The following is a 24800-nucleotide window of genomic DNA, read 5'->3' as shown; positions in this document are numbered from 1 at the left end:
AAGGGACTCTCAAGAGTGTTCTCCATCACTACAATTTGAAAGCATCAATTCTTTGGCATTTAGCCTTCTTTATGGTCCAACTCTCACATCTGTACATGACTACTGGAAAAACCATAGCTTTGAATATATGGACCTTTGTTGGCAAAGTGATGTCTCTGCTTTCTACTGCTGTCTAGGTTTGTCATAGCTTTTCTTCCAAGGAGCAAGTGTCTTTTAATTTTGTGGCTGCAGTCACCGTCTGCAGTGATTTTGGAGCCCAAGAAAATAAAGTCTGTCACTGTTTCTACTTTTTTTCCATCTGTTTGCCATGAAATGATGGGACTGAGAGTCCCATGAACAGCATGAAGAGGTGATACTATTATAGAATAATGGGGGCAAACACTTTTAATGAAAGCAACATATCCTAGTATGAGCTGTCACATAGTGTAGAGCTTTATGCATTTTTTCCTGCTGGGCTGATGATATGAAAAATATTCCTAATACAATTGAAAGCCGTTATTGAACTCACCAAAGCAAGGGTGTGTTCATTTGCATCTGAGAGTTTGTAAGTTGACAGACTGTGAGAGTAAGTTTAGACTTGTTCTTAAGTTTTTACATTCTGAAATTTTCAATTTCCTGTTGAACATCTCTAAAAGAATAACTGACCAGAATGGTAGAGGTTCTATGTGTTTGAAAGGCAGATATATCATAACTTCTTCATTTATGAAATAGTAAAAATAGCCCCTGTCTCTTTTGCCTTAATGGACAGCTACTAATATACATGCAGACATAATTTCTAGTCTGTGGTGTTTGGGGCATTCTTGCATTGAACACTTTGATTGCCATGGTGCCTTGGGATGGACTTCTCTTTAAAGTTAACATGGATTGCATACTCTCTGGCAGTGTTCCACAAACCCCTTTTGATTTAGAACAGACCAAGGTTTGGGGAAAGATATATGCATTTGAATGAAGATCAGAAAGAGACTGGTGAGCAGAAGGAATTATGTAACTATGGAGACACTGGTGTGGAGTGCTCATGTTGGAGCAGGTTAGAGGGGTTTTGTTTGTGGAACTTATCTGCAGGATATTTTCTAGTTATGTTATTTTTTTCCTTAAACTTTGTAACTTATATGTGTTTTTTATTGATGTATAGTTGTATAATATTTTATAAATTGCAAGTGCACAATATAATGATTCAAAAATTTAAAGGTTGCACTCCATTTATAGTTAGCATAAAATATTTACTGCATTCCCTGTATTGTATATCATTATATCTTATTTGATACATAGTAGTTTGCATATTTTAATCTCCTTGCCCTATATTCCTCCTCCCTCTTTCCCTGTCTTCACTGGTAACCACTACTTTGTTCTCTATATCTGTGAGTCTGCTTCTTTTTCATTATCGTCACTAGTTGGTTGTATTTTTAAGATTCCACATATAAGGGACATCATAAGGTATTTGTCTTTCTCTGCCTGACTTATTGTGCTTAGCATAATATCCTCCAAGTCCATTCATTGTTGTTGTAAATGACAAAGTCTCATTCTTCTCTATGGCTGAGTAGTATTTCATTATATATATGTATATATACACACGCTACATCTTCTTTAACCACTCTATTGATGGACACTTAGGTTGCTTCCATATCTTGACGATTATAAATCATGCCTTTGTGAACACTGGTGTGCCGTATCTTTTTGAATTAGTGTTTTTGTTTTTGAATATAAATTCAGGAATGGAATTGCTGGATCATATGGTAGTTCTGTGTTTAGTTTTTTGAGCAAACTCCATACTATTTTCCACAGGGGCTATACCAATTTATATCCCCACTAACAGTGTGGGAGGTTTCTCTTTCCTTGACATTCTCAGCAACATTTTTTATTTGTGGTCTTTTTGATGATAGCCATTCTAACAGGTATGAGGTGATAGCTCATTGTGGTTTTGATTTCCCTGACAGTTAGCAATGTTGAGTGTCTTTTCAGGTACCTGTTTTCCATCTGCATGTCCTCTTTGGAAAAATGTCTTTTCAAGTCTTCTGCCCATTTTTAAATCAGGTTGTTTTCCTTTTGATGTTAAGTTGTATGAGCCGCTTATGTATTTTGGATATTAACCACTCATTTGCCATATCATCAGTAGGTTGTGTGATATCATATTTGAATGTCCCTGAAAATATGAGGTTTTAGAGCTAAGATGGGCTTTAAGAATAAACCTCAAATCCCTTGTTCTCAGTTCAGTTGCTCAGTCATATCCGACTCTTTGTGACTCCATGGACTGTAACATGCCAGGCTTCCCTGTCCATCACCAACTCCCAGAGCTTGCTCAAACTCATGTCCATTGTCAGTGATGCTATCCAACCATCACCTCTTATTTTCTAGCTGAAGCTCCTCTGGAGTCTAGCCTGCTTTAGGTTAGATGTTGGTGTTAGAACTTGACCTGAGTCAGATCTGACGTCCAGATGAGGGCCATTTTTCAGTATATCAAGTTGCTTCAAATTAAAGGAGAAAAAGAATACAAAGACAAATATGTTTTTTATTATATTTTATTAATGAAAAATAGTAAAATAATAGCATTTGTTTTATTCCTTTTTTGTATAGCATATACTTTTTGGTAAGTGGAGATATTTTTTAAAAATTTGAGTTAAGTAAAATAGGGATATTAATACTTTTTGAAAGCTGAAGAAGACAGACAAAAATTCATTTATAAAAATTTCGAGCTTAACCTATCTTAGGCTATACCAATATTGGATCTATTTTTCCCTTGTTCAATGTAGAAAAAGTATTGGATGCTCAATACGTGTTTTTTTTTTTTATTAAATTTTAAAATCTTTAATTCTTACATGTGTTCCCAAACATGAAACCCCCTCCCACCTCCCTCCCCATAACATCTCTGTGGGTGATCCCCATGCACCAGCCCCAAGCATGCTGTATCCTGCGTCAGACATAGACTGGCGATTCAATTCAATTCTTACGTGTTTGTTTAATGAATGAATAAATTAGTCAAGCATTCATTTGGAACCTAGTAAATGTCAGGTCTGCTGAATATCATCTAATCCTCAAGATTCGATCGCTTTCCCAGCTTTCTTCAAAAACCTCTGAAATCCTTTAATAATAACCCCTTTCTTTTACTATGGGTTTCCCCAGTGGCTCAGATGGTAAAGAATCTACCTGCAGTGCAAGAGAACTGGGTTCAATCCCTGGATCAGGAAGATCTCCTGGAGAAGGGAGTGGCTACCTACTCCAGTATTCTTGCCTGGAGAATACCATGGACAGAGGAGCCTGGCGGGCTACAGTCCATAGGGTCTCAAAGAGTCAGACATGGCTGAGCAACTAACACTTTCATTTTCTTTTAATCTAGCTATATAGTAGATATTATTTGCTTATTTTCCACATCTGGCAATTCTTTACAACTGTTTGCTTACATACATACAAGTAACTACAGTTTTGCATGGTCTAGATTTCCTTAGGAAAGTCTTGCATTTACATAAATAAAGTCTTAAATTTTACATACTTTGAACGTCAGTTTACAGGTTTTGAGTATATTAGGGCTAATTTAAATCTTTGCTTTTTATAGCAGGTGAATTGAGCTCCAAATATTCAGATGGTACCGTATAAATTACTAAGAATTTTATATGTTAAACCTAGTACTTTATTGTTCAACAGGGATGATAGGTGATATAGAAACAGAAAACCAGGCACCAAGACACAATACTGAAAATGTGGGGAAAATATCAGGAAGCATCAGGAGACTGTATCTTAAATGTCAGGCCTTAGCAGATCTTATTCTAGTTGGTTGATAAGGTTCATATTCAATTACATTAAACCATCTTGAAATACAAAGGAAAAAAAGACCACACACAGTTTGGAGAGGAGATTTGGAAGAGGCTTCTGTACTGGATTTTTAAATATTTGATAACATTTCATTTGGAAGTGGGTTTCCATTTGGTCCATGTGGCCGCACTGGGAACCACCTGATGAAAGTTTTAAGGGAGTAGAAATCCATTTTAATGAAGACAGTAGTTTAGTAATTAGGGAGTTAGATGTTATTTTTTTGGGAATGAGTTCCTCACCTTGAATGTATTTCAGGAGAAAGTCATTGACAGTTTGTGGGGAGAGAATAGGATAAGAACAGATTTGTATGTTGTGAAGGAGACTGAATTAGAGATAGTTGGATGGCATCACTGACTGAATGAACATGAGTTTGAGCAAATTCTGGGAGATAGTAAAGGACAGGGAAGCCTGGTGTGTTGCAGTCCATGGGGTCACAACGAGTCAGAACACAACTTAGCAACTGAACAACAACAAATTCTTCTTAAAATTCTGAGAAATTGTGACTCCCTTCTTGACATCTAGTTGACCTTTGGTATGACTTCTTCTTGCTATTTTGAATAATAAATAAGAAAGAAGATCTGCAGTTTATAATGGATTAAATGTTTCAGATGCTACATTACCCCACAAATACAATGGATGTTTGTATTTTTATTTATTATGTAATTGGTATTACTTCTAGAATTTGCTTTTACAGGTCACAGATCAAAAAGAATCTATGAAAACACAATGTTCATATTTTAAAGGATCATGTCATTATAGCAGCATGTCTGGGAACATAGTTCCTGGGATGTCTAAAATTTATATTGGGTTGTAAAACTGAAGTATGGGCCAAGGGTTAACAACCTTGAATTTTGCCCTTAAAATTAGTCTCAGAAAATCTACTTCATTATAAATACATTACTACTGAGTAGTGTCCTTCTGGTTGATATGCCCAGAGCTACCTTTTCCAGCAGTTTTTTAAGCACCAGTCCTTCATTTTGGTTCTAAAAATGAAATGGGTTCCTCCTCCCTGGTTGGGACATCAATTTTTACCTGCCAATACAGTTTGATGAGCTTGCTTATACCATGTTCGCTTCCTCCACAGAGCCAGAACATGTAGTCAGCAATCATGGCACTCCTAAGAACAAGGACAGATTAAAAAAAAAATTTATAGGTAGGACAGAAGGAAAAACTATAGCAGGCAGTATATATAAATACCAAAGAAGATCTTGTTTAAATTTGACTAGGCTAATATTAAGCAAAGCATAAAGCACATTTTAGAATGTAGAAAGTAGGTCTTTTTTTTTTTTTTTTGGTACTGAAATTAAATCTAGAAGAGAAGCTACATGCCATTTGTCTTCTACATGGTTTTTCTGTTTATATAGTGTAAGAATATTTAAAGAGAATGCTTCATTTTGGTTTCCTCTTAATAAACTTTAAAGCATTTATAGAGTAACAGTTATTTTATGGACTCTAGAACATCTTCAAATCTAGCATAACATATATAGCTAACCGTCATACTGGTATTTAGGCATGTCTCAGACTTTACCTAAATTAGAGATTATTCACCTTGGGATTAACGAGTCATCTTAAAATTGAAAATAAAAAATTTCCAACTCAACAAAAACTCTGCTTTCCTGGCCTTGGTGTTTCATTGAATTAGTTTTGGAATCTAGTGTGTATAACCACCACATTAGTCTTATTAAGCTGAGGGGATATTAAAAACTATTGTGCAGTGGATATTAATTCATTGCTTAGCACCCTTTGGAAAAGCAGTTTACTTTTATGACTTTTCCTCTGCTGGGCTTCTCTATTTCTTTCCTCCAGAGATTCCAAATCCAATTAAACCTGACTAGAAGTAATTCCAAATTGTCACATTGGCCAGTTAAACATATAATAATCCTATGTGCCCAATCACTAGTACCAAAAGTTTATTTACTTAAGCAGACCTATCACTTTGTACTCTGAATGTTTTTCTTATATTTGTCTGCAGATATGTGTTGTTTCTCGACATAACTGTAAATTGAATTAGAAATTTTCCTTCCCTATATATATATATTGTTTAAGACAAAGCAGCTATAAACTTACTATGGTGCTGGGTTGAAGAATTAGAATGCTTAGATTTTCACTCAGGACAGATAAAAAATTAGGACTCTAAAGATTAACAAGGGGAAAAAGTACTACCATTTGAAGGATTATTCAGCTCAATATTTCTCTTTTCACACATGTGGTATTGAAATGAATCTATCCATCGACATTTCAAAATAAATGGCAATAATTTAAGAATAATTTTTAGAAACCTTTTTATATTTTTCAAAGCTCTGGTCTAATGATAACATGAAACGAGCTAGGAGGTTTTCATATCACAAAAACTGATACGAGGTAGAAAACAAGTTATAAAAATTAGACTAGAGAGGGGCAAAGTAAATTTCAGATATTTACATTTTGATAGAAACACTTGTCCCTGGAGGAGGGCATGGTAACCCACTCCAGTATTCTGGCCTGGGGAATCCCATGGACAGAGGAGCCTGGTGGGCTACAGTCCATAGAGTTGGAAAGAGTCAGACGTGACTGAAGCAACTTAGCACAGAAACACTTGTAAAATTTTCTTCTTTTAATAACCAAAAAAGGAAATCTACTTGACATGTAGGTGCTTGTCACCTAACAGAAATCCATTTTATAAATTCTGAATTTAAGATATCAAGGAAAATGTAAAATCTTACTGCCGAGGGCAGTACACTCTAGTTTCATAGAAGTTGGGTCCTCAGAGGTGAAGACTTCATCTGCACTCTGATTCCTCCTTTTGTCAGCATGTGGATATGTAATACGGCGCAGACAAACACTGCTTAATGAGGACACCAGCCATTAGTTAAACAAGTTATGGGAAGCCTCTTTCTGTAAAGGCGTGAGTGCCTGCCAAGTTGCTTCAGTCATGTCCGACTCTTTGCAACCCCATGGACTGTATGTAGCCCACCAGGCTCCTCTGTCCATGGGATTCTCTAGGCAAGAATATTGGAGTGGGTTGCCATGCCCTCCTCTAGAGGATCTTCCTGACCCAGAGATCGAACCCATGTCTCTTATGTCTCCTACCTATATTGGCAGGCAGGTTCGTTACCACTAGGGCCACCCAGGGAAGCCCCTTCTGTAAAAGGCCAAATAGTAAATATTTTAAGCTTTGTTGGCCCTCACTACTTACATTTGCCTTTAGAAGCAGCTGTAAACAATAAATAAACACATAAGGATGACTTTCTGTGTTCCAGTAAGATTTTATTTACAAAACACATATCCTGAGCCAGATGTAGCATAGTTTACCTAACTCTAAGATAAACAGAGTATTAAGCTGAGCAACAAGTGGCAAGCTAGATATAAGTGTCAGTCAGTAGTCAGACACCAGCTTCTACACATTCTAGCCACAGGTCCCCTTAAATATTTCTGGGACAACATACATATTGTACTAAAAATATTGAGCAGAGTTCAGGAAAGAAACTTCACAGTTTTGAGACATGCAAGAACTATAACAGTTAACCCTGGATCATAGACACAGTGGCTCAAGTTAAGTAAAATCTAAATTGATTGTTTCTATCATGTTAGTCATTGCTGAACTTCTGTTCAGTTCAGTTCAGTTCAGTCGCTCAGTCATGTCCGACTCTTTGTGACCCCATGAATCTCAGCATGCCAGGCCTCCCTGTCCATCACCAACTCCCGGAGTTCACTCAACCTCACGTCCATCAAGTCGGTGATGCCATCTAGCCATCTCATCCTCTGTCGTCCCCTTCTCCTCCTGCCCCCAATCCCTCCCAGCATCAGAGTCTTTTCCAATGAGTCAACTCTTCGCATGAGGTGGCCAAAGTATTGGAGTTTCAGCTTTAGCATCATTCCTTCCAAAGAAATCTCAGGGCTGAGCTCCTTTAGAATGGACTAGTTGGATCTCCTTGAGAGATCCAAGGGACTCTCAAGAGTCTTCTCCAACACCACAGTTCAAAAGCATCAATTCTTTGGTGCCTTGGATTGGAACAATTGTGAGAGAAAAGGAGGTAGGTTACTACTGTGGGCTTCTCAGCTTTCCTGCATTTGTAAAGCTTTTGGTGAGTTGGTTTTGAGTTCATCATTGCAAAATTAGGAGTTTTATTGTTTTTATTAATGTTTTCCAAAAGTTGCTTTTCTATTACAATGTGTGGTCAAATTTTACTGCTTTCTTAAGTATGATTTTATGACACGTGGGGGCTCAAGTCTTTTTTCCAAGGCAACACATCTCCAAATCTATATTGAAATTAAGTGAAGAATTAAGATTCATTGAAATTCGCTACCTGCCCTCAGTGAAGCAAAATTATTATAACCATAAAAAGATAACAAACTATAGTTTCATAGAGCTCCATGTTTGCTGGGCTATTTTTCATAAGTGTAGTGTGTTTCTCCCAGTACTTGGCACAGAGCTGTGTTCATATTAGGAACACAATGGGGTTGCAGTTGCTCCGACACCATTTTCTTCTCAGTGGAAATGGCAGTGATGCTTTTACCCCCTACTTTCCTTTGTCTGTTGCCCTATCTTGGCTGCGCTAGAGCTTAGCCTTTATGAAACAGTGTAAAAATCAGTGGAAGAACATGAAAAGGGCATGGAAATAACATTATGCCATGCAGTGCTTGTGAGACAAGAGATAGTGGTTTTCTATCATGCCGAACTTATAAAGGGCAAAGATAATTGATTAATTATCTACAAGGGGTCAAGTACCTGGCAGGATCCTGAGACTTGACTCACATCATGAGTCAGAAGGAAACACTAACCCATCACTCTTCCTACATTCCTCAGGGATCTTTTAGACTTTTGTTTACCTTTATACTAATATCCTAGATGCTAGTTGATGTGACTCAGTGTTACTTCTAAATGTCTTCCTTTCATCTTCTTTATTCTATTCAACTTACTTTGATTCATCTACTGAATGTTGTAGCTACACTGGAACTGTAAGATCACTTTAGCCAAACCCTTTCAATTGACAGTTGGGAGTTTAATATGTCTGTTTTGAGATATACTAAGTGCTGAGCACCGTGAGAAGCACTTTACATGCAGAATGTGAATCCGGCCCACCCACAATTCTGCTCCAGATCTTATCCTGTCTTGCCCACCCATGGAAACTGCTCCAGCAATTTTCTTGCTCGTTCTCTCTTACCTTCCTGCTCTTTCTTTAAATTTCTCCTTTTCTCAGAGTTTTCTACTAACACACAAAAGTGCTGTTCTTCCTACCACCTTAAAACAAAACAAGACACCCCCAATACCTCTCTTGATTTACTTCCCTTCCAGTTATCATCTTAATTCTTTCTCTTAAAAAAAAAAAAAGCAAATGAATGAAAGAACAAAAACTTCCCTCTGCAACTCACTTCAGCAAGGCTCTTATTCCTCCCACTTCACTGAAACTGCTCTTATTGATGCTGCTAATGGGCTCCACACTCTTAAATGCAGTGGCTTATTTCTCAGTCTTTAGTTTACACATCCTCTCCAGTATAACTGATGCAACTGTTCTCTCCTCCAGTATCCTCCTCCCACTGGGCTTGCACAGCTCTGCTCTTTATAACTTCCCGCCTATCTTCCTGGGTGCTCTTTCCAGTCTCCTTTGCTGGCATCTCCTCATTTTCTTGGACTCCTAGCCTTGGAGTTCCCAGGGCACAATGCTTGTACCCATTCTCTCTCTTTCTGTACTCAATCCCTTGGTGATCTCATCAGTGTCATGGTTTTAAACACTATCCATGGGTTGACAGCTCATTTATTTATACACCGAGTTTAATCCTCTTCTTGGATCTGCAGACTCTTATTAAAGCTGCCATCTCAACATCTCTACTGGGATACCGAATCTTACCTCCATACCTGAGACCCTGATCTTCCTTTCTTCCTCTGTCTCTAGCAGTCTTCTCCATCTATCTAATTTCTTAGGCAAAAATCTTAGTGTCATCACTGATTTCCCTCTTTGTCTCACATTCCATCCAAGATAAAATTCTGGTCAGGTAATCTTAAACCTATTTCAAATCCTGTCTCTTCTCACCACCTCCAGCATTGCCATCTGGTCCATCATGTCTCACCAGGATTATTACAACAGACTCCACACTGGACTCCCTGCTTCTCACTTCTCCCTCCGTCTATTCTCAATACAGCAGCCAGAATGATTCCATTAAAATTAGTGCACCAGAGCAGGTCACTGCTGTGCTTAAAACTGCAAAGGCTTCCTATTCTCACTCAGAGTGAAAACTCATCTTTACAATGGAATTTGAGCCTCATGCCATCTGGTCACATATTACTTCTCTGATCTCATTTCCTAGTTGCTCCAAACTGTCCACCTGCTTTCCTCAAAAAGAACAGGTACACTCTTGCCTCTGGGATTTTGCACCTGACAGTCTCTGTCCTAGAATATTCTTTCTCTAGACACCCCTGACTCTTTTGCTCAGCTTCTTCAAGTCTTAATCAGGTGTTATTTTTCTCAGTAAAGGACGACCCTGATACACTCTAATCCTATTCATACTCTTGCTTGTTTTTACTTTTTCCACAGTACTTATCACCATTTCACATAGTGTTTATTATTTTTCACTTTGGTAGTATTTATTACTGTCTTCTTCAACTATGGGGTCAGCCAGCCAAGGCCTGTGGGTCAAATCTGGTCTGCTACTTGGGTTTGTTAATTGAGTTTTAATGCAACATAGCAATGCTCATCTATTTGTGCACTATGTTTTGTCTATGACTGCTTTTGTGCTATAGTAGCAGAGTTGAATAATTATAACAGAGACCTTAGGCCCCCAAAGCCCCAGTATTTACTGTGTGGGTCATCACTGGAAGGGAAGCTTCCTGAGGGCCAGAACTGTTGCCTATTTGATTCACTCTTCTCTCTGCAGTGCCCACGGAGTGCCTGGCATTGTGAATGAGGTGCTCTAGTGTGGTCCTCATACAATAAATATTTGTTGATTAAATAGCAAAACATTATTTACTTCAACTAAAAAGCTTAAACTATGACACATAGTTTACTAGGACTGTAACACAAGCAGCCTGGCTCTAGGTCTACCTCACCATCCATATTTAACAGAAAGCTTTTTTAGTAGAGGTGACATGGAAATGAAGGGACAAACTGGGCTTTGTTGATTTCTCCAATGTGTTAAATAGAATCCAATGCAACATTTAGCTCATATGAGAGCTTAACAAATGCTAATGGATGCTGATGTATTTACCACATAAATGAAAGAAAAAAGGTACCAAAAAGAGTGGCTTAATGTGTTGCATTTAAATTTATTTTTAACATGATGTCTTGAAAAATGTGTTGATAATTACTGTTTTTTTCTGCAAGTAAATCAACTATTCTTTTGATACTGTATTTGAATTCTTTAAAAAATATTCTTTCTGAAGTCACATTTACTTAATATATCTGTTAAATGTAACAGGGTCAGAATCTGGCTTTCAAATAAATAGCATCTAAAATAAAAGATTTTTATGTCATGAATTCAGCTTATTGTAAGTCAAATCCTATTTCTATCAAATAGCAAATGCACAATAAAAGAATTTGACATGTTGTTATTTATAAGACAGATATCAGTGTTGTTTTCCAAATTAATATTGAAAAAGAATCATGATGAATAAAGATATTCATGCCAGGTGACTTTACACATTGAGTATCTCTAAATAGACTGTGCAATTCTAAAAGTATGAGAATCTATTATTGACATTTTTCCAGGCCTATGTTCAGATTCAAAATTTATAGCATTTCTACTCAGTGTGGCCACATGGTGGTGTAAAACAATAAGATATGGGTAAACAAAAGAAAATCGCATCACACCATCCACTGTGTGGTCTTGTTGGGCTGACTGACTGGGACCTTGAAAAGTCATTCCGCTCAGCATCTTGCCTTTGGGCAGGATCTCACTTAAACCTTTCAAATGAGACTGATGAGAATCTATTCTATATTAAAGACTTCCATGGAAGGACATTGCTCTGCTTTCCTCACTGATTCCAGTTTCACAGTCATAAATAGCATCTGCTGCAGTTTTATTCTGTGGGCTTCAGTTATCTATCCAGTGGTGCTGCAGCCCCAACTAGACTTTATCCTCTGTCTACGTATCCTCAAATAGTTTGTTAATCTTCTCTTCCGTAAGTTAATTAACTCCAATTTCTTTAATCTTTCTCTGTGGGTCCCCTTTGCTTGACATTAGTCAGTTTCATGGTTGTCTTTTTAACCTTTTAAAGTTGCTACTCCTTTCCTTTCTTCTGCAACCAGAAAATGACCTCTCTCAAGAGTTTATAGATAATCTTTCAGTTTGTATGCAGCTATTTCACTTGTGTAACTGGTTTAAGTATTTCTTAGATGTGTATCTATCAGATAATTTTCACTGCAGAATTCTTCTTTATTTTCATTGTATTTAACAGGTTGTTTCCTTCTTCCTATACTTAAGAAAGCTCAAGAGCATATGTATATACACACCATTAATTTTATATAAATTAATATGGATGCAAAGTGCATATTCCTTCTGAATACAAATACATGCTAATACTAAAGAGATTATATTTTGATTGGGAGGAGGGCCAAACTAGCACATTCACTCAAGTTCATGCACACACACACAAACACACGATGCATCTTTTTGTAGGCTCATATATTTCCCACATGGCAGTTAGCCACAATGATGTTTAAAAATGTAACTGTAAATTACTTCAATAAAACCCGAACTCCTATGGTGGCCTGCCACTATTGTAGTAGGCTGTCCTTTCTTTCCTCCTCAACACTTTTTCCATCCAGTGTGGCTTATTCAGTTGCTCAATGCAAATAGGAAGTTTCCAACCTTGCAGCATTTGTGAATGTTGTTCCTCCTGCCTGGAATCTATTCCTTCAATTATTCATCTGGCTGCTCCTTCTCAAGATTTAGGCCTTTGGGCTTTAGCTTAAAGATTGATAACCTCTTCAGCGAGGTCTACTCAGACCATTTTAACGAAATAAGTTCTGCCCTACCTCAACCAGAATCTTATCCTTTTCCTGTGTAAGTCTCACATTGTGTGATTACTTGTTGATTTACTTGTGTATTACCTTCTTTCCCTAGACCTGTATTATCTGATATGGTAGCCGCTAGACATATGTAGCTATTTACATTTAATATTTAAATGAATTAAAATTAAAATTTAAACTTTAGTTTCTCAGGTACACGAGGTACATTAAGTGCTCAATAGCCACAAATAGCTAGCGGTTACTACAGTGAGTGACAGAACATGCCCATCACCTCCAGCAGTGGCTCCAGACTAACCCTCAGGAGGCACTGTCCTTGAGCCGCTTTCCATGCCTGATAAGTAGTAGGTGCTTGTGGGGGATAATTTTAAGTGTCAACCTGACTGAACTGTGGTGTACCCAGATATTTGATGAAATATTCTTCTAGGTGTGTCTGTAAGGGTGTTTTGGGATGAGATTAATATTAAATCCATAGACTGTGTAAAGCAGATTGCCCTCTCCAAAGTAGGTGTGGTTTATCCAACCTGTTGAAGGCCTGAATAGAAAAAAAGGTTGATCCGTCTAGTCAAGGCTATGGTTTTTCCAGTGGTCATGTATGGATGTGAGAGTTGGACTGTGAAGAAGGCTGAGCACTGAAGAATTGATGCTTTTGAACTGTGGTGTTGGAGAAGACTCTTGAGAGTCCCTTGGACTGCAAGGAGATCCAACCAGTCCATTCTGAAGGAGATCAGCCCTGGGATTTCTTTGGAAGGAATGATGCTGAAGCTGAAACTCCAGTACTTTGGCCACCTCATGTGAAGAGTTGACTCATTGGAAAAGACTCTGATGCTGGGAGGGATTGAAGGCAGGAGGAAGAGGGGATGACAGAGGATGAGATGGCTGGGTGGCATCACAGACTCGATGGACGTGAAGTGAGTGAACTCCGGGAGTTGGTGATGGACAGGGAGGCCTGGCGTGCTGCGATTCATGGGGTGGCAAAGAGTCGGACACGACTGAGCGACTGAACTGAACTGAACTGAAGGGAAAATTAACTTTGATTGTCTTTGAGTTGAGACAAGTCTTCTCCTACCTTTGGATTCAGACTTGGCTTGGAACTTATACCATTGGCACTTTGGGTTCTGAGGTCTTTAAAATCAGACTGCAACTGCAGCCCAGGTAGACCCCAAGTCTTCAGCTTGCTAGCTACAGATCACAGGACTCCTTGCCCCCCGATAATCACATAAGCCAGTTCCATGTATATTTATTTCCTACTGTTTCTGTTTCTCTGGAAAACCTGATGAATATGGTGCCCAGTAACTTATGTCTGCTTTTGTTTGGACTTTGCCTTGGTCATCCTCTTTCCTACTCCACTACCCCTAGTTCATCTGGAGGCTCAGCCCCTGTAGTGCTGAAGGTTCATGCATTTCAGTAGTTGATGGACACTGAGTAAGTTAATTTTAGTCTTTGGATCTTTGTAACAAGCAGGCCACTGTGCCTAATTGCCTAATTCTAATAGCTGAAATTTGTCCCTGAGACCAAGCTTCTACCTTTTGCACACCAAACCTAGTTCAATGTGTTCCTAACTTGATTCCAGGTGTGGTTATCCTGGAGTCCTAGCCACACCTGCTCTTGCAAGATTGTCCAGTAATGGATGAGAGTTTTCCTTGAAGCTCACTGTCTGCCTGCTAGCCAGGAATTTCAAATATTGTCTGTCTCTAGATTCTCAATTGATAACCACCACACACTACAACAATAATAGTATTGTTATTTGTAACAGCAACTAATATTTCTTGAATGCCTACCATGTACTGGTTGGCAAAAATTTTCATTAGGGTTTTTCTGTAACATCTTGTAAAAAAACTCAACCAAACTTTTTGGCCAGCACAGTATACAGTAATTATTTTTCCATCTCATGTTAATTCTTACACTCAAGCTATAAAAGGAGGAAACTGAGGTTCCTCAGATTGAGGATATTAGTTTTCCAAAAGTGGTGAAAAGATCAGAATTGAACAAAATACATTTGACAGCAAAATTTGGCCTCTTCACTGTGGTTCTGTACTCTCTATTAATAGTACTATTTGTTAGTATGTAAAACCATTCTTTTTTTTCTGTGGCTTTTACAAGACTTTATTAACTTTTGTTGGAATTCCTTGGTGCTAATTTCTCGCCAAACTGTTGACTACTGGTACTCTCTAAAGACTCTACTGCTGTGGTTGATGAAACAGTGAGGGTAGTTACTATCACCTACTTGTGTCTGGTCCTCCTCCCCTGTCCCTATCCCCTGCTTGTCTCACCAGCAGACATGCTTTCTCCCTGGTTCTGGCTTGTTAATCTGACACAGTCAACTTTTCCTTTCCTGGCCATATCAAGAAATCTATTATTACTCCTATAGTAAAATATATGTCTAGTTGAAGAGGTCTAAATGAATAAACTCATTTCAGATTATATATATAAGCTTGCTTTTATTTTTGATGATTAATTTTTCTATGCGAAACCCCCAAATAGGGTTATCAACATTTTCAGTAAATGCTTATTACAATAAGATTTAGAGTCATGGCAACATTCAAAAGTATAAGGACACGATGCTGACCTCTGTGAGCTGCCAATTTGAGTATTGGTATAACAGCCATATTTGAAAAGAGTAATCAAAATATGAGGCAGTTTTATAGCTGTAAAGAACTATGCAAATGTTAAGTACATAATGTTAACTAAGAAGTGCAGAGCATAAGTGCTATAGAATTTTAAAGGGGGAAATGATTGCTTTTGGCTGTAATAGAGTGATTCAGTGCTAAGACCTGAAGAATGACTATCATTATTTTTAAGTGGTGATGAAGAAAAGGGAGCTTCCCCCCCCCCTTTGGCCCTTATATTACATACAAGGGCATTGAAGGTGGAAAGTATTGATGCAGAATCTAAGGAGAGGCAGAAGGTTTGTGTAAAAGAAGAGAGGGCCAGAAAATTATGTCGAGGACAGATTATGGTATTCTTGGATTCCAAGCAGATGAGTTTGGACTTTTTCCTGCAGAAGTTAGGGAACAACTGAAGGATTATTGGCAGGAAATGTGATGTGGGATCTTACCCAGTCAAGATCTCTTGTGTTTAGCAGGAACAGTGACAGCCTCCAGACATACAGGGGTGTCTCTACTTTGCTTTTTAGATATGGGTTTATGTGGAACTGAGGTCCTGTTAGAGCCATATGGATTTGTAATACATGCTTTTATCAGACTCAGGTGTGCATATTTTGTGAATTCATTTATTCCGCAAAGATGGAGATTCTGAGATGAATAAGCTAATGCCTATCATCAAGGTCTAGTGGGGAGGCATACATGCATGAGATAATTATATCTCAACAAGTAAAGTGGGATAGTTGATATATGCACACATGCAGCTGAGATGGTTGGTGTATTCAGGGAAGGAGACCTACAGAAGATGAGAACCTGGTCCAACCTAAAATGTTGAGCAGGTATTAGTCAAGCAAAGCGAGAATAAGACTGAGAGGGCATTCAGGGCATAGGGTACAGTTGGAACATAGATGCAGAGCTTGAAAGTAGAAGGAAGAGTGGGAAACCCCAGTGGGACCTTCTTGCCAAGTCTAGAGCAGGTAAAGAAAGCAGGGAGAAGGCATGAAGGAGCTTGAGTTTTACCCTACAGGTTTTAAGTACTAAATGGCATTGGAAGTTCTGTGGTTTACAGAAAGAACCTTGGCAACTGTTTTTAAAATTAAAAAGAAAAATTTTTTAGACCACACTGTGAGATACATGGGATCCTAGTTCCCTGACCAGGGATCGAGCCAAACCTGTGCCCCTGCAGTGGAAATGTGGAGCCTTAAGCACTGGACCACTAGGGAAGCTGCCTTTGGCAGCTCTTCAGAGGATGCATTTGAAGGTGGGAAGCTTGCAAGTGGGAGGTCATTGCTGGAATTCTCCTGAGAGATAATGGATGAGCTTAAACTAGGCAGTGACTGTAGGCTAATAGAAAATTAGACATTGGCACCATTCCTAAGGACAAAGTCAAAAGACAAAGGCATGTATGAAGGCATTTGAGTCCTTAAATATGGTCACATTCCAGGTCCTGGGGTGACCCAGTATCAGACACTGCTGCTGCTGCTGCTGCTAAGTCACGTCAGTCGTGTCTGACTGTGCGACCCCATGGACGGCAGCCCACCAGGCTCCCCCGTCCCTGGGATTCTCCAGGCAAGAACACTGGAGTGGGTTGCCATTTCCTTCTCCAATGCATGAAAGTGAAAAGTGAAAGTGAAGTTGCTCAGTTGTGTTCGAGTCTTCACGACCCCATGGACTGCAGCCCACCAGGCTCCTCTGTCCATGGGATTTTCCAGGCAAGAGTACTGGAGTGGGTCGCCAGTGCCTTCTCCAAGTATCAGACACTCGGGATGTTTAAAAACATTACCTTCTACTCTTGTGAGGAGACGTTTCCTACTATTAAGATGTTTCCTACTATTCTTCTGAGAAAAGAAAAACCTAAAAGTGAATTCTTTCCTTTTCTAGATGAATGAACTAATATCTGAGTCTCAAGGAAATCATAAATAATAATACTGTAACAAGTTTAGCCTGAAACCAACAGTATACCTCTAGAGTAGAGACTGACTCGTGTCACAGTTCAGTCAGTTCAGTTGCTCAGTCGTGTCCGACTCTTTGCGACCCCATGAACCACAGCACGCCAGGCCTCACTGTCCATCACCAACTCCCGGAGTCCACCCAAACCCATATCCATTGTGTCACTGTCCATCACCAACTCCCGGAGTCCACCCAAATCCATATCCATTGTGTTGGTGATGCCATCCAACCATCTCATCCTCTGTCGTCCCCTTCTCCTCCTGCCCTCAATCTTTCTCAGAATCAGGGTCTTTTCAAATGAGTCAGCTCTCCACATCAGGTGGCCAAAGTATTGGAGTTTCAGCTTCAACATCAGTCCCTACAATGAACACTCAGGACTGATATCCTTTAGAATGTACTGATTGGATCTCCTTGCAGTCCAAGGGACTCTCAAGAGTCTTCTCCAATACCACAGTTCAAAAGCATCAATTCTTCGGTGCTCAGCTTTCTTTATAGTCCAACTCTCACATCTATACATGACCACTGGAAAAACCATAGCCTTGACTAGACGGACCTTTGTTGGCAAAGTAATGTCTCTGCTTTTTAATATGCTGTCTAGGCTGGTCATAACTTTCCTTCCAAGGAGCAAGCGTCTTTTAATTTCATGGCTGCAGTCACCATCTGCAGTGATTTTGGAGCCCCAAAACATAAAGTCTGACACTGTTTCCATGGTTTCACCATCTATTTGCCATGAAGTGATAGGTCTGGTTGCCATGATCTTAGTTTTCTGAATGTTAAGCTTTAAGCCAACTTTTTCACTCTCTTCTTTCACTTTCATTAAGAGGCTCTTTAGTTCTTCTTCACTTTCTACCATAAGGGTGGTGTCATCTGCATATCTGAGGTTATTGATATTTCTCCTGGCAATCTTGATTCCAGCTTGTGCTTCCTCCAGCCCAGCGTTTCTCATGACGTACACTGCATATGTCACAGAGCAGCATCAAATTAAATAATGTACTGCCCTGACTATCTGAAGAGTGTTTATGGAGCCTGATAAACCTGAGAAGCTTGCTTAGTTAGTGCTTTTTGTTGAAGATTTCCTTTTGAAGTATTCCTCTGGGAACGTTCTCACCTGTGATCTGGTCTGCTCCCCAACCACTGCTGTCCCTTGACCAAGAATTGAGTCCCTGTCCTTGGAACATTCACCAGCAGAGGGCACCCTCCCTTTTCTGTATGTGTCAAAATCCAGAACATCTGTTTCTCTAATCTAGAACAGGATCATAAAGTTTTATCCAGCTTCTTGTGGAAAGATTATGGAAAAAAAAAAAAAAACCCACAACCCAAAGAATGTCATCTTAGGTCTTTCTGAAAAGGGACAAAATATCTACAGGAGAGTCTGGCTGTACAAAAACAGACAATTCTGAGTCTAATTTTGCTCTCAATAGTTCACGCCAGCAGTTTCTAGAGCTAATGTAAAATGTAAAGCAGTTGGAAAGAAGAGGATACAGAGGAGAAAATAAATTCATTCGCAACGGAACAGCTTACAGCAAAAGTAGCCAGAACTGTCTGGTAAAACTCTTTAGGAGTCGGGGAAAAGCATAGGCTTACAGCTTGCCGTGCTCTCTCTTAATCTCTCTTTGGGTAGGAAAAAAGAAATCCCAGATATACAGAGATTATACAGCCTGATAAACCATCTTTATATTTATTGTACTGTGTCACTGAACCACACCTCAGAAACTCAGCTACACATTTCTCAAGTGCCTGGGACCTACAGGGCAAGAGGGGGAGAGTGATGTAAAGAGTGATTTGCTGGCACAGGCAAGCTCCAATATGGTAAGCTGGTTCTTTCGAGCTTGGAATCAATTTTCCAATAGAACCAAAATATACACACACTGTGGTGAAAAATTTTTTTTTAATTTTTAAACATTGGGCCATTGTTGCTTTATGATGTGTTAGTTTTTGCTCTAAAGTGAAGTGAATCAGCTATACCTATACATACACCCCTTCCCTCTTGGACCTCCTTCTCACTCAGCCTCCATCTCACCCCTCTGGTGTGAGCACTACACTGGGCTTCCTGCACAATATCACAAGTTCCCACTAGCCAGCAGTTTTAAACATAGAGGTGTATATATATAGATCCCAATCTCCCAGTTACTCCCTCCCCCTCCCACCCTGTGTCCACATGCCCACTCTCTACGTCTCTATTCCTAACCTGCGATTAGGCTCATCTACACCATTTTTCTGGAGAAGGCAATGGCACCCACTCCAGTACTCCTGCCTGAGAAATCCCATGGGCTGAGGAGCCTGGTGGGCTGCAGTCCATGGGGTCGCGAAGAGTCGGACATGACTGAGCAACTTCACTTTCACTTTTCACTTTCATGCATTGGAGAAGGAAATGGCAACCCACTCCAGTGTTCTTGCCTGGAGAATCCCAGGGACGGGGGAGCCTGGTGGGCTACCGTCTATGGGGTCGCACAGAGTTGGACACGACTGAAGTGACTTAGCAGTACCGTTTCTCTAGATTCTACATATATGTGTTAATATGCAGTAGTTGTTTTCTCTTTCTGACTTACTTGACTCTGCATGACAGACTCTAGGTCCGTCCATCTCTACAAATGATCCAACTTCATTCCTTTTTATGGCTGAGTAATATTCCATTGTATACATGAATGTGGTGAGGTTTTGAAGGTAGCTTACAGATTGCCATCTAAACTACAGCTTACTGAAATAATAGGCATTTCTACAGTTTTGTAGTAGTTTACTAATCAAATGAAACCAACTAAGAGAATAAAGATAATTAATACTTCTGAACATCTAACTGGGTAGAAGCAGGCCTCACGTTCAATGGTTCTCAGCAGTGGCTACTCTTGTCAGTTTTTGGCAGTTGCATTTCAGGCTGTGTGGGACTGGCTTGTGCATTGCTGGTTTAGCAGCTCTGGGAACCCCATTCTACAGGCAGTAGTGCTTGCCAGTTACTTTGACAACCCAGACACCCTCATTCACTTCCCACAGAATGGAGAGGGGCTGGGAACTGCTCAAAGATGCTTGTGAAGAATCAGAGGCACTTTTAAGGTTGATGGAAAAGGCTTTCAATTCTTTTAGGTTGTCTTTTACTTAACATTTCATAGTTGAGACTACATTATCAAGAGCATTTTTTTTTCTTACTGGTATTGAGCAGGATAATTTTTTGGCTCAAAAACGAAACAGAAAATATGAGCCAAAAGAAAACTGCTCATTGCTGGAAGAGTATGTATGTCTTGGAAAAGGACCCCTGGATATAATAACCTAAGCACCTATAGTGTTTTTTATGTGGTCCTTTGTGAAGGCTGGACCAGGTCATGGGCTCATGCCTCTTACTGTTTTAGAACATGCTTGACCTTGGGCAAATCACTCAAACCAAGTCTTCTTCTTAAAATTCTATGGTCCATTTCTAGAATGAAGATTTTAATAATACCTATATTCTGGGAGGGTGTGTGTATTTGTAAAAGTAATAATATATGTAAAATTATTTGAAATCTATGAAAATGAAACCTACACATTTTAAGGTGGTACCATTGTTATTTATTTTAGTGTTGTCAACCAGAAGGTGAGTGTGGCGATGGTGAAGGTTGCAAGTTGAATCGAATGATCCCAACTCAGGCAAGCTTGTTTCCTGTACTGAAAGGCTAGGATTGGTGTGAAAAGTGAGAATGAGTCGAATGTAGAGCTGGGAGAGAAATAGCTTATACCTGCGGAACATCTTTATGTTAATATAGTCAAAATTGTTACGCGGGATACTTGTGACCCAAGGAGAACAGATCTTTAAGACAATTTTATGTGTAGCATTCTCCATTTAACCTAAGTAGAAGAACTAAACAAAACACCACCACCAACAACAAAACTTATTTGTGATAATCTCACCAAGATACAGTAAAGAATCTATTCTTCAAGTGTTAACAGCTCACTAGTGGAAGACTGATGCACTCTTCCAAGGATAGCAGAGGCTCTGCGAGTAACATATAAGCATTTGCTGATTTTCATGCCTGATATGTATTCAGGGTAGATATTAAGCAAAATTATGATGTGTTCAGATATGCTTTCCGTACTTTTCTAGACCCCTTTAAATAGTCCATGCTTCTCTCTTCTTTCTTTTCACTATATTCTGTGGGTATTTTGGTCACAAACCCCCCTCCCCAACAGTGAAAACCCGCTTTCCCCTGGCCTCAGGTCTGAACTATAGCATTCAGTTTTTGCCTTTCTTAGTACCTTTCTTCATTTAAACAGATAATTTTTTCAAGGCAACAGTACATCTAGGGATAAGTAGATAATTTATGAAGCATGAAAAAATCTCATACCCCTAAAATGTTTCCCTCAATGACTTAAAGGGCCCAAAATGACAAATTAGTCACTTCTCTAGGTTGCAGTTTTAAATGGTATTGTACATTTGTGTCTTTTCTGAAGATGATGGCATTATCATTCATTAATAACTTTGAAGAAATTATTTTCATCAGGTTAAGAGAGAAGCAATACAGTACAGGGATTGAGAACAAAGATATAGGAGCTAGATTGCCTTTGCTTGAATCTCAACTCTGCCATCTCTTCTCTGTATGACTTTGGACAAGTGACTTAGCCTCTTTGTGCCTCAGTTTCCTCATATTACCATGCATATGTTAATAGTTGCCAACCTCACAGGATTGTCAACAGGATTACATAATTTATTATATGTGATGCACATCAAGCAGTGCCTGATATGCATTCAATTTGCAGATTATTATTCTGCCCAGGCACTAACACTGGTATTTAGGAAAATAAAATAGACATTGCTTCCTTTACTGAAGAGCTTATACCCACACAGGCTTATTGAGACTGCTTCAAAAGTGTATTAATTTTCTATTATTATTAAAGTTTTTTCCTGTACTTGAAAAACTTAGAGAACCCTATAACTAATATAGGTAGTATAGTTATGTGAGCTTGAAGTGAGAATGCCACTCTCCTCTTGCAGCCTGCTTTAACCCTTATTGCATTCAAATATTCTTGTCTTCCAGCCTGTCATTAGACTTTGCTTCTCTTAGACCTCTTTAACTCTCTCTTGTGAACTAGCTATTGGCATTCTTCAAAGGTATCTCTGGTATAGTACAATTTTGAGGAGGGCAGAGATCACATCTCATTCATCATTATGAATTCACCAAAGATTTGGTATGTGATTATCAAATGAATGAACTGAGATATCAAGGACAGAGACTTCTGAAAGCTTGCTGTTTGCTATATCTCTAAGCATCTAAAACAGCGACTGGCACATAGTACGTGATCAATAAATATTTGCTAATGATTTTGTTAAATGAAGGAAGGCACAGACATGCTATTGAAGTACAAATGGGATTCTACGTGTGAAACCAAATTTTCCACTAAATTATATTAAATATTTCGAGATCTATTCCTTCAAAACAAAATGTGCGTTGGGGAAGCCAACAATGGCACGTATACTAGGTTATTTGCTTGCTCCTTTGGGTATTCCTCTGCAGGTAGAGGAGGATAGAAATAGTTGTTATCCGTAAGCACTGTTCTCCTGTCTGTAGGCCTAAATATTGCCTCATTTGTCCACTCATTCATTCAAACAAAAGCTATTGAGTGCTTGATCTGTGAAAGGCACTGTGGTTGGTGTTGGGTGGCATGAGGCAGGAAGTATGCATGAAGATGTTGATCACAGAGTTTATGTCTGAGTAGCTAGAAAAGTTTGAAAAATCCTGGCCGAAACACGTATGACTAGCAATCACAGACACATAAGAACTAGGCTATTCAAAAGAGAAATAATAGAAGGAAGAGAGTAGAGAAGGAAAACAAAGTGCTTTCCTTCCCCTTCTAGGTCTCTTGTCCTTCATCTTCCTCTACTTTAGGCTGCCTTGATGGATAAACATCTTGGAAGCAGTATGCTTGCTCAAGAGGAAACCTCAGCAGAGTGGTCAGCACTGTGATGCCCACATTCTTGACTCCATGCTTAGGGTGACTGTACATCTAGATTTTGCTAAGACAGTCCTAGTCTATGCCTGTTGTTCTAGGGTAATTAATAGCACCCCTTTAACTATTAAAATTTTCATAATTTAGAGGATAAATGATAAGGTCTCCCATTCTCTCAAGTGAAATGTTTTAAAGCATGAATGCATTACTGCATGCCAGCTTCCATGGTTAAATATACCTGTTTAATACTCTGTAGAGAGGAGAAGGAAATAACAACCCACTCCAGTGTTCTTGCCTGGAGAGTCCTAGGGACGGGGGAGCCTGGTGGGCTGCTGTCTTTGGGGTCGCACAGAGTCGGACACAACTGAAGCGACGCAGCAGCAGCAGCAGCAGCAAAGAGGATTGTTTACCTTTTCTCTAGTAGAATTGTAAGCCCTCAAGGAAAATAATCTCATTTTCAACTTGCTCTGTTCTTTCTTTCAGGTATAGCTGATTACATAGTAGCCTGCAATAGATTGTTACTAAATTTTATTTACCTTTTTCCTTAACTTAGGATTCTGTTTTTTTCTATTAGATGTATATTTTCTTAGAGCTGTATGTATTTATCTTCAGATAACTGTCTATATGACTTCTTTATAGAATTTATTAGAAGATATAATCTGTAGAACTTTGATTTATACGAAATTATGCTTTCCAAATGCTCATTTCATAGCTTTTAATTTGTACATTGGAATCAGAAAGGTTGGCAAATAAACACTGAGGTGTATTTTTCACTACTTTGCAAATTATCCAACACACACAGACATCTACAGTAACATAAAGTAAAATTTCTATCAATGTTTCCTTAGATAGAAAGAAAACACAAGCAAGGATGAAGGAAAAAGAGAGAGAGATTCCAAGAATGGTGAATAATACAAGGAAAGCAAAAGAGATGGGAATTAAAATGATATGCATGTTGAAAGCAAACAACTGTTTCTTTATTGAGCACTGGTGTATGTGTCATTTACAAGTAGTATTTGTATTATTAAGCTTTGCGGGGTAGAATACATGGAAGACTGTAGAAGTCTAGGTTCTAGCACTGCGAATGTTGAGTTTTCAAAGTAATCACCCTGACACTTGTAGGAGAAGTTTTGCACCCTTGAACTGGTTCATGGTATTGATTTGAGGAAACACTGACATTTCTTTGGAGGCATAGTATACTATCCATTTGTTTTTTTTTAAATGTTTGCATGACAGGGGTTTAACAGAGGCAGAGACAATGCTCTCTTGTTTATTCTAAACCACACGTTGCATGATATTTATCTTATTTTTTAAGTTATGTTTTTAGTTTTGCAAATGTACCCATAGGCATTAAGTAACAGTAGCATATTTATAAATTAAAATATAAATAAATAATTTCAGAAAGCAATAAAAGCTGGTAAGTATATTTTCATGTGAATTGTTTTTAAGGAAAGAAACAGTTTCATAGGCATGGAGAAACAAATCATACCAGTTCACAGAAGAGTAGAATGCAGCAAAAAATTCTTAAAATTCTAAATTTCTTGAAAACCTAAAGAGGATAAATGTATGCCTTGAAGGAAGGTGTGCTCTA

At 38.8% G+C, this 24800-nt stretch overlaps 1 protein-coding gene across 1 annotated transcript in view; it reads right to left on the bottom strand.

The window, feature by feature from the left end:
* SPATA16 (spermatogenesis associated 16) overlaps nucleotides 1-24800 on the bottom strand; it is a 382020-nt gene that overhangs the window by 94374 nt on the left and 262846 nt on the right. The window contains 1 exon segment of the mRNA XM_068968836.1: nucleotides 4837-4921. Within this exon segment, the coding sequence (XP_068824937.1) occupies nucleotides 4837-4921 (85 nt within the window).

This window comes from Capricornis sumatraensis, chromosome 1 (genome assembly GCF_032405125.1).
Source record: "Capricornis sumatraensis isolate serow.1 chromosome 1, serow.2, whole genome shotgun sequence".
Taxonomy (NCBI): Eukaryota; Metazoa; Chordata; class Mammalia; order Artiodactyla; family Bovidae; genus Capricornis; species Capricornis sumatraensis.
The sequence above is the reverse complement of the archived record's forward strand: the minus strand, read 5'-3'. Positions and strand labels throughout refer to the sequence as shown.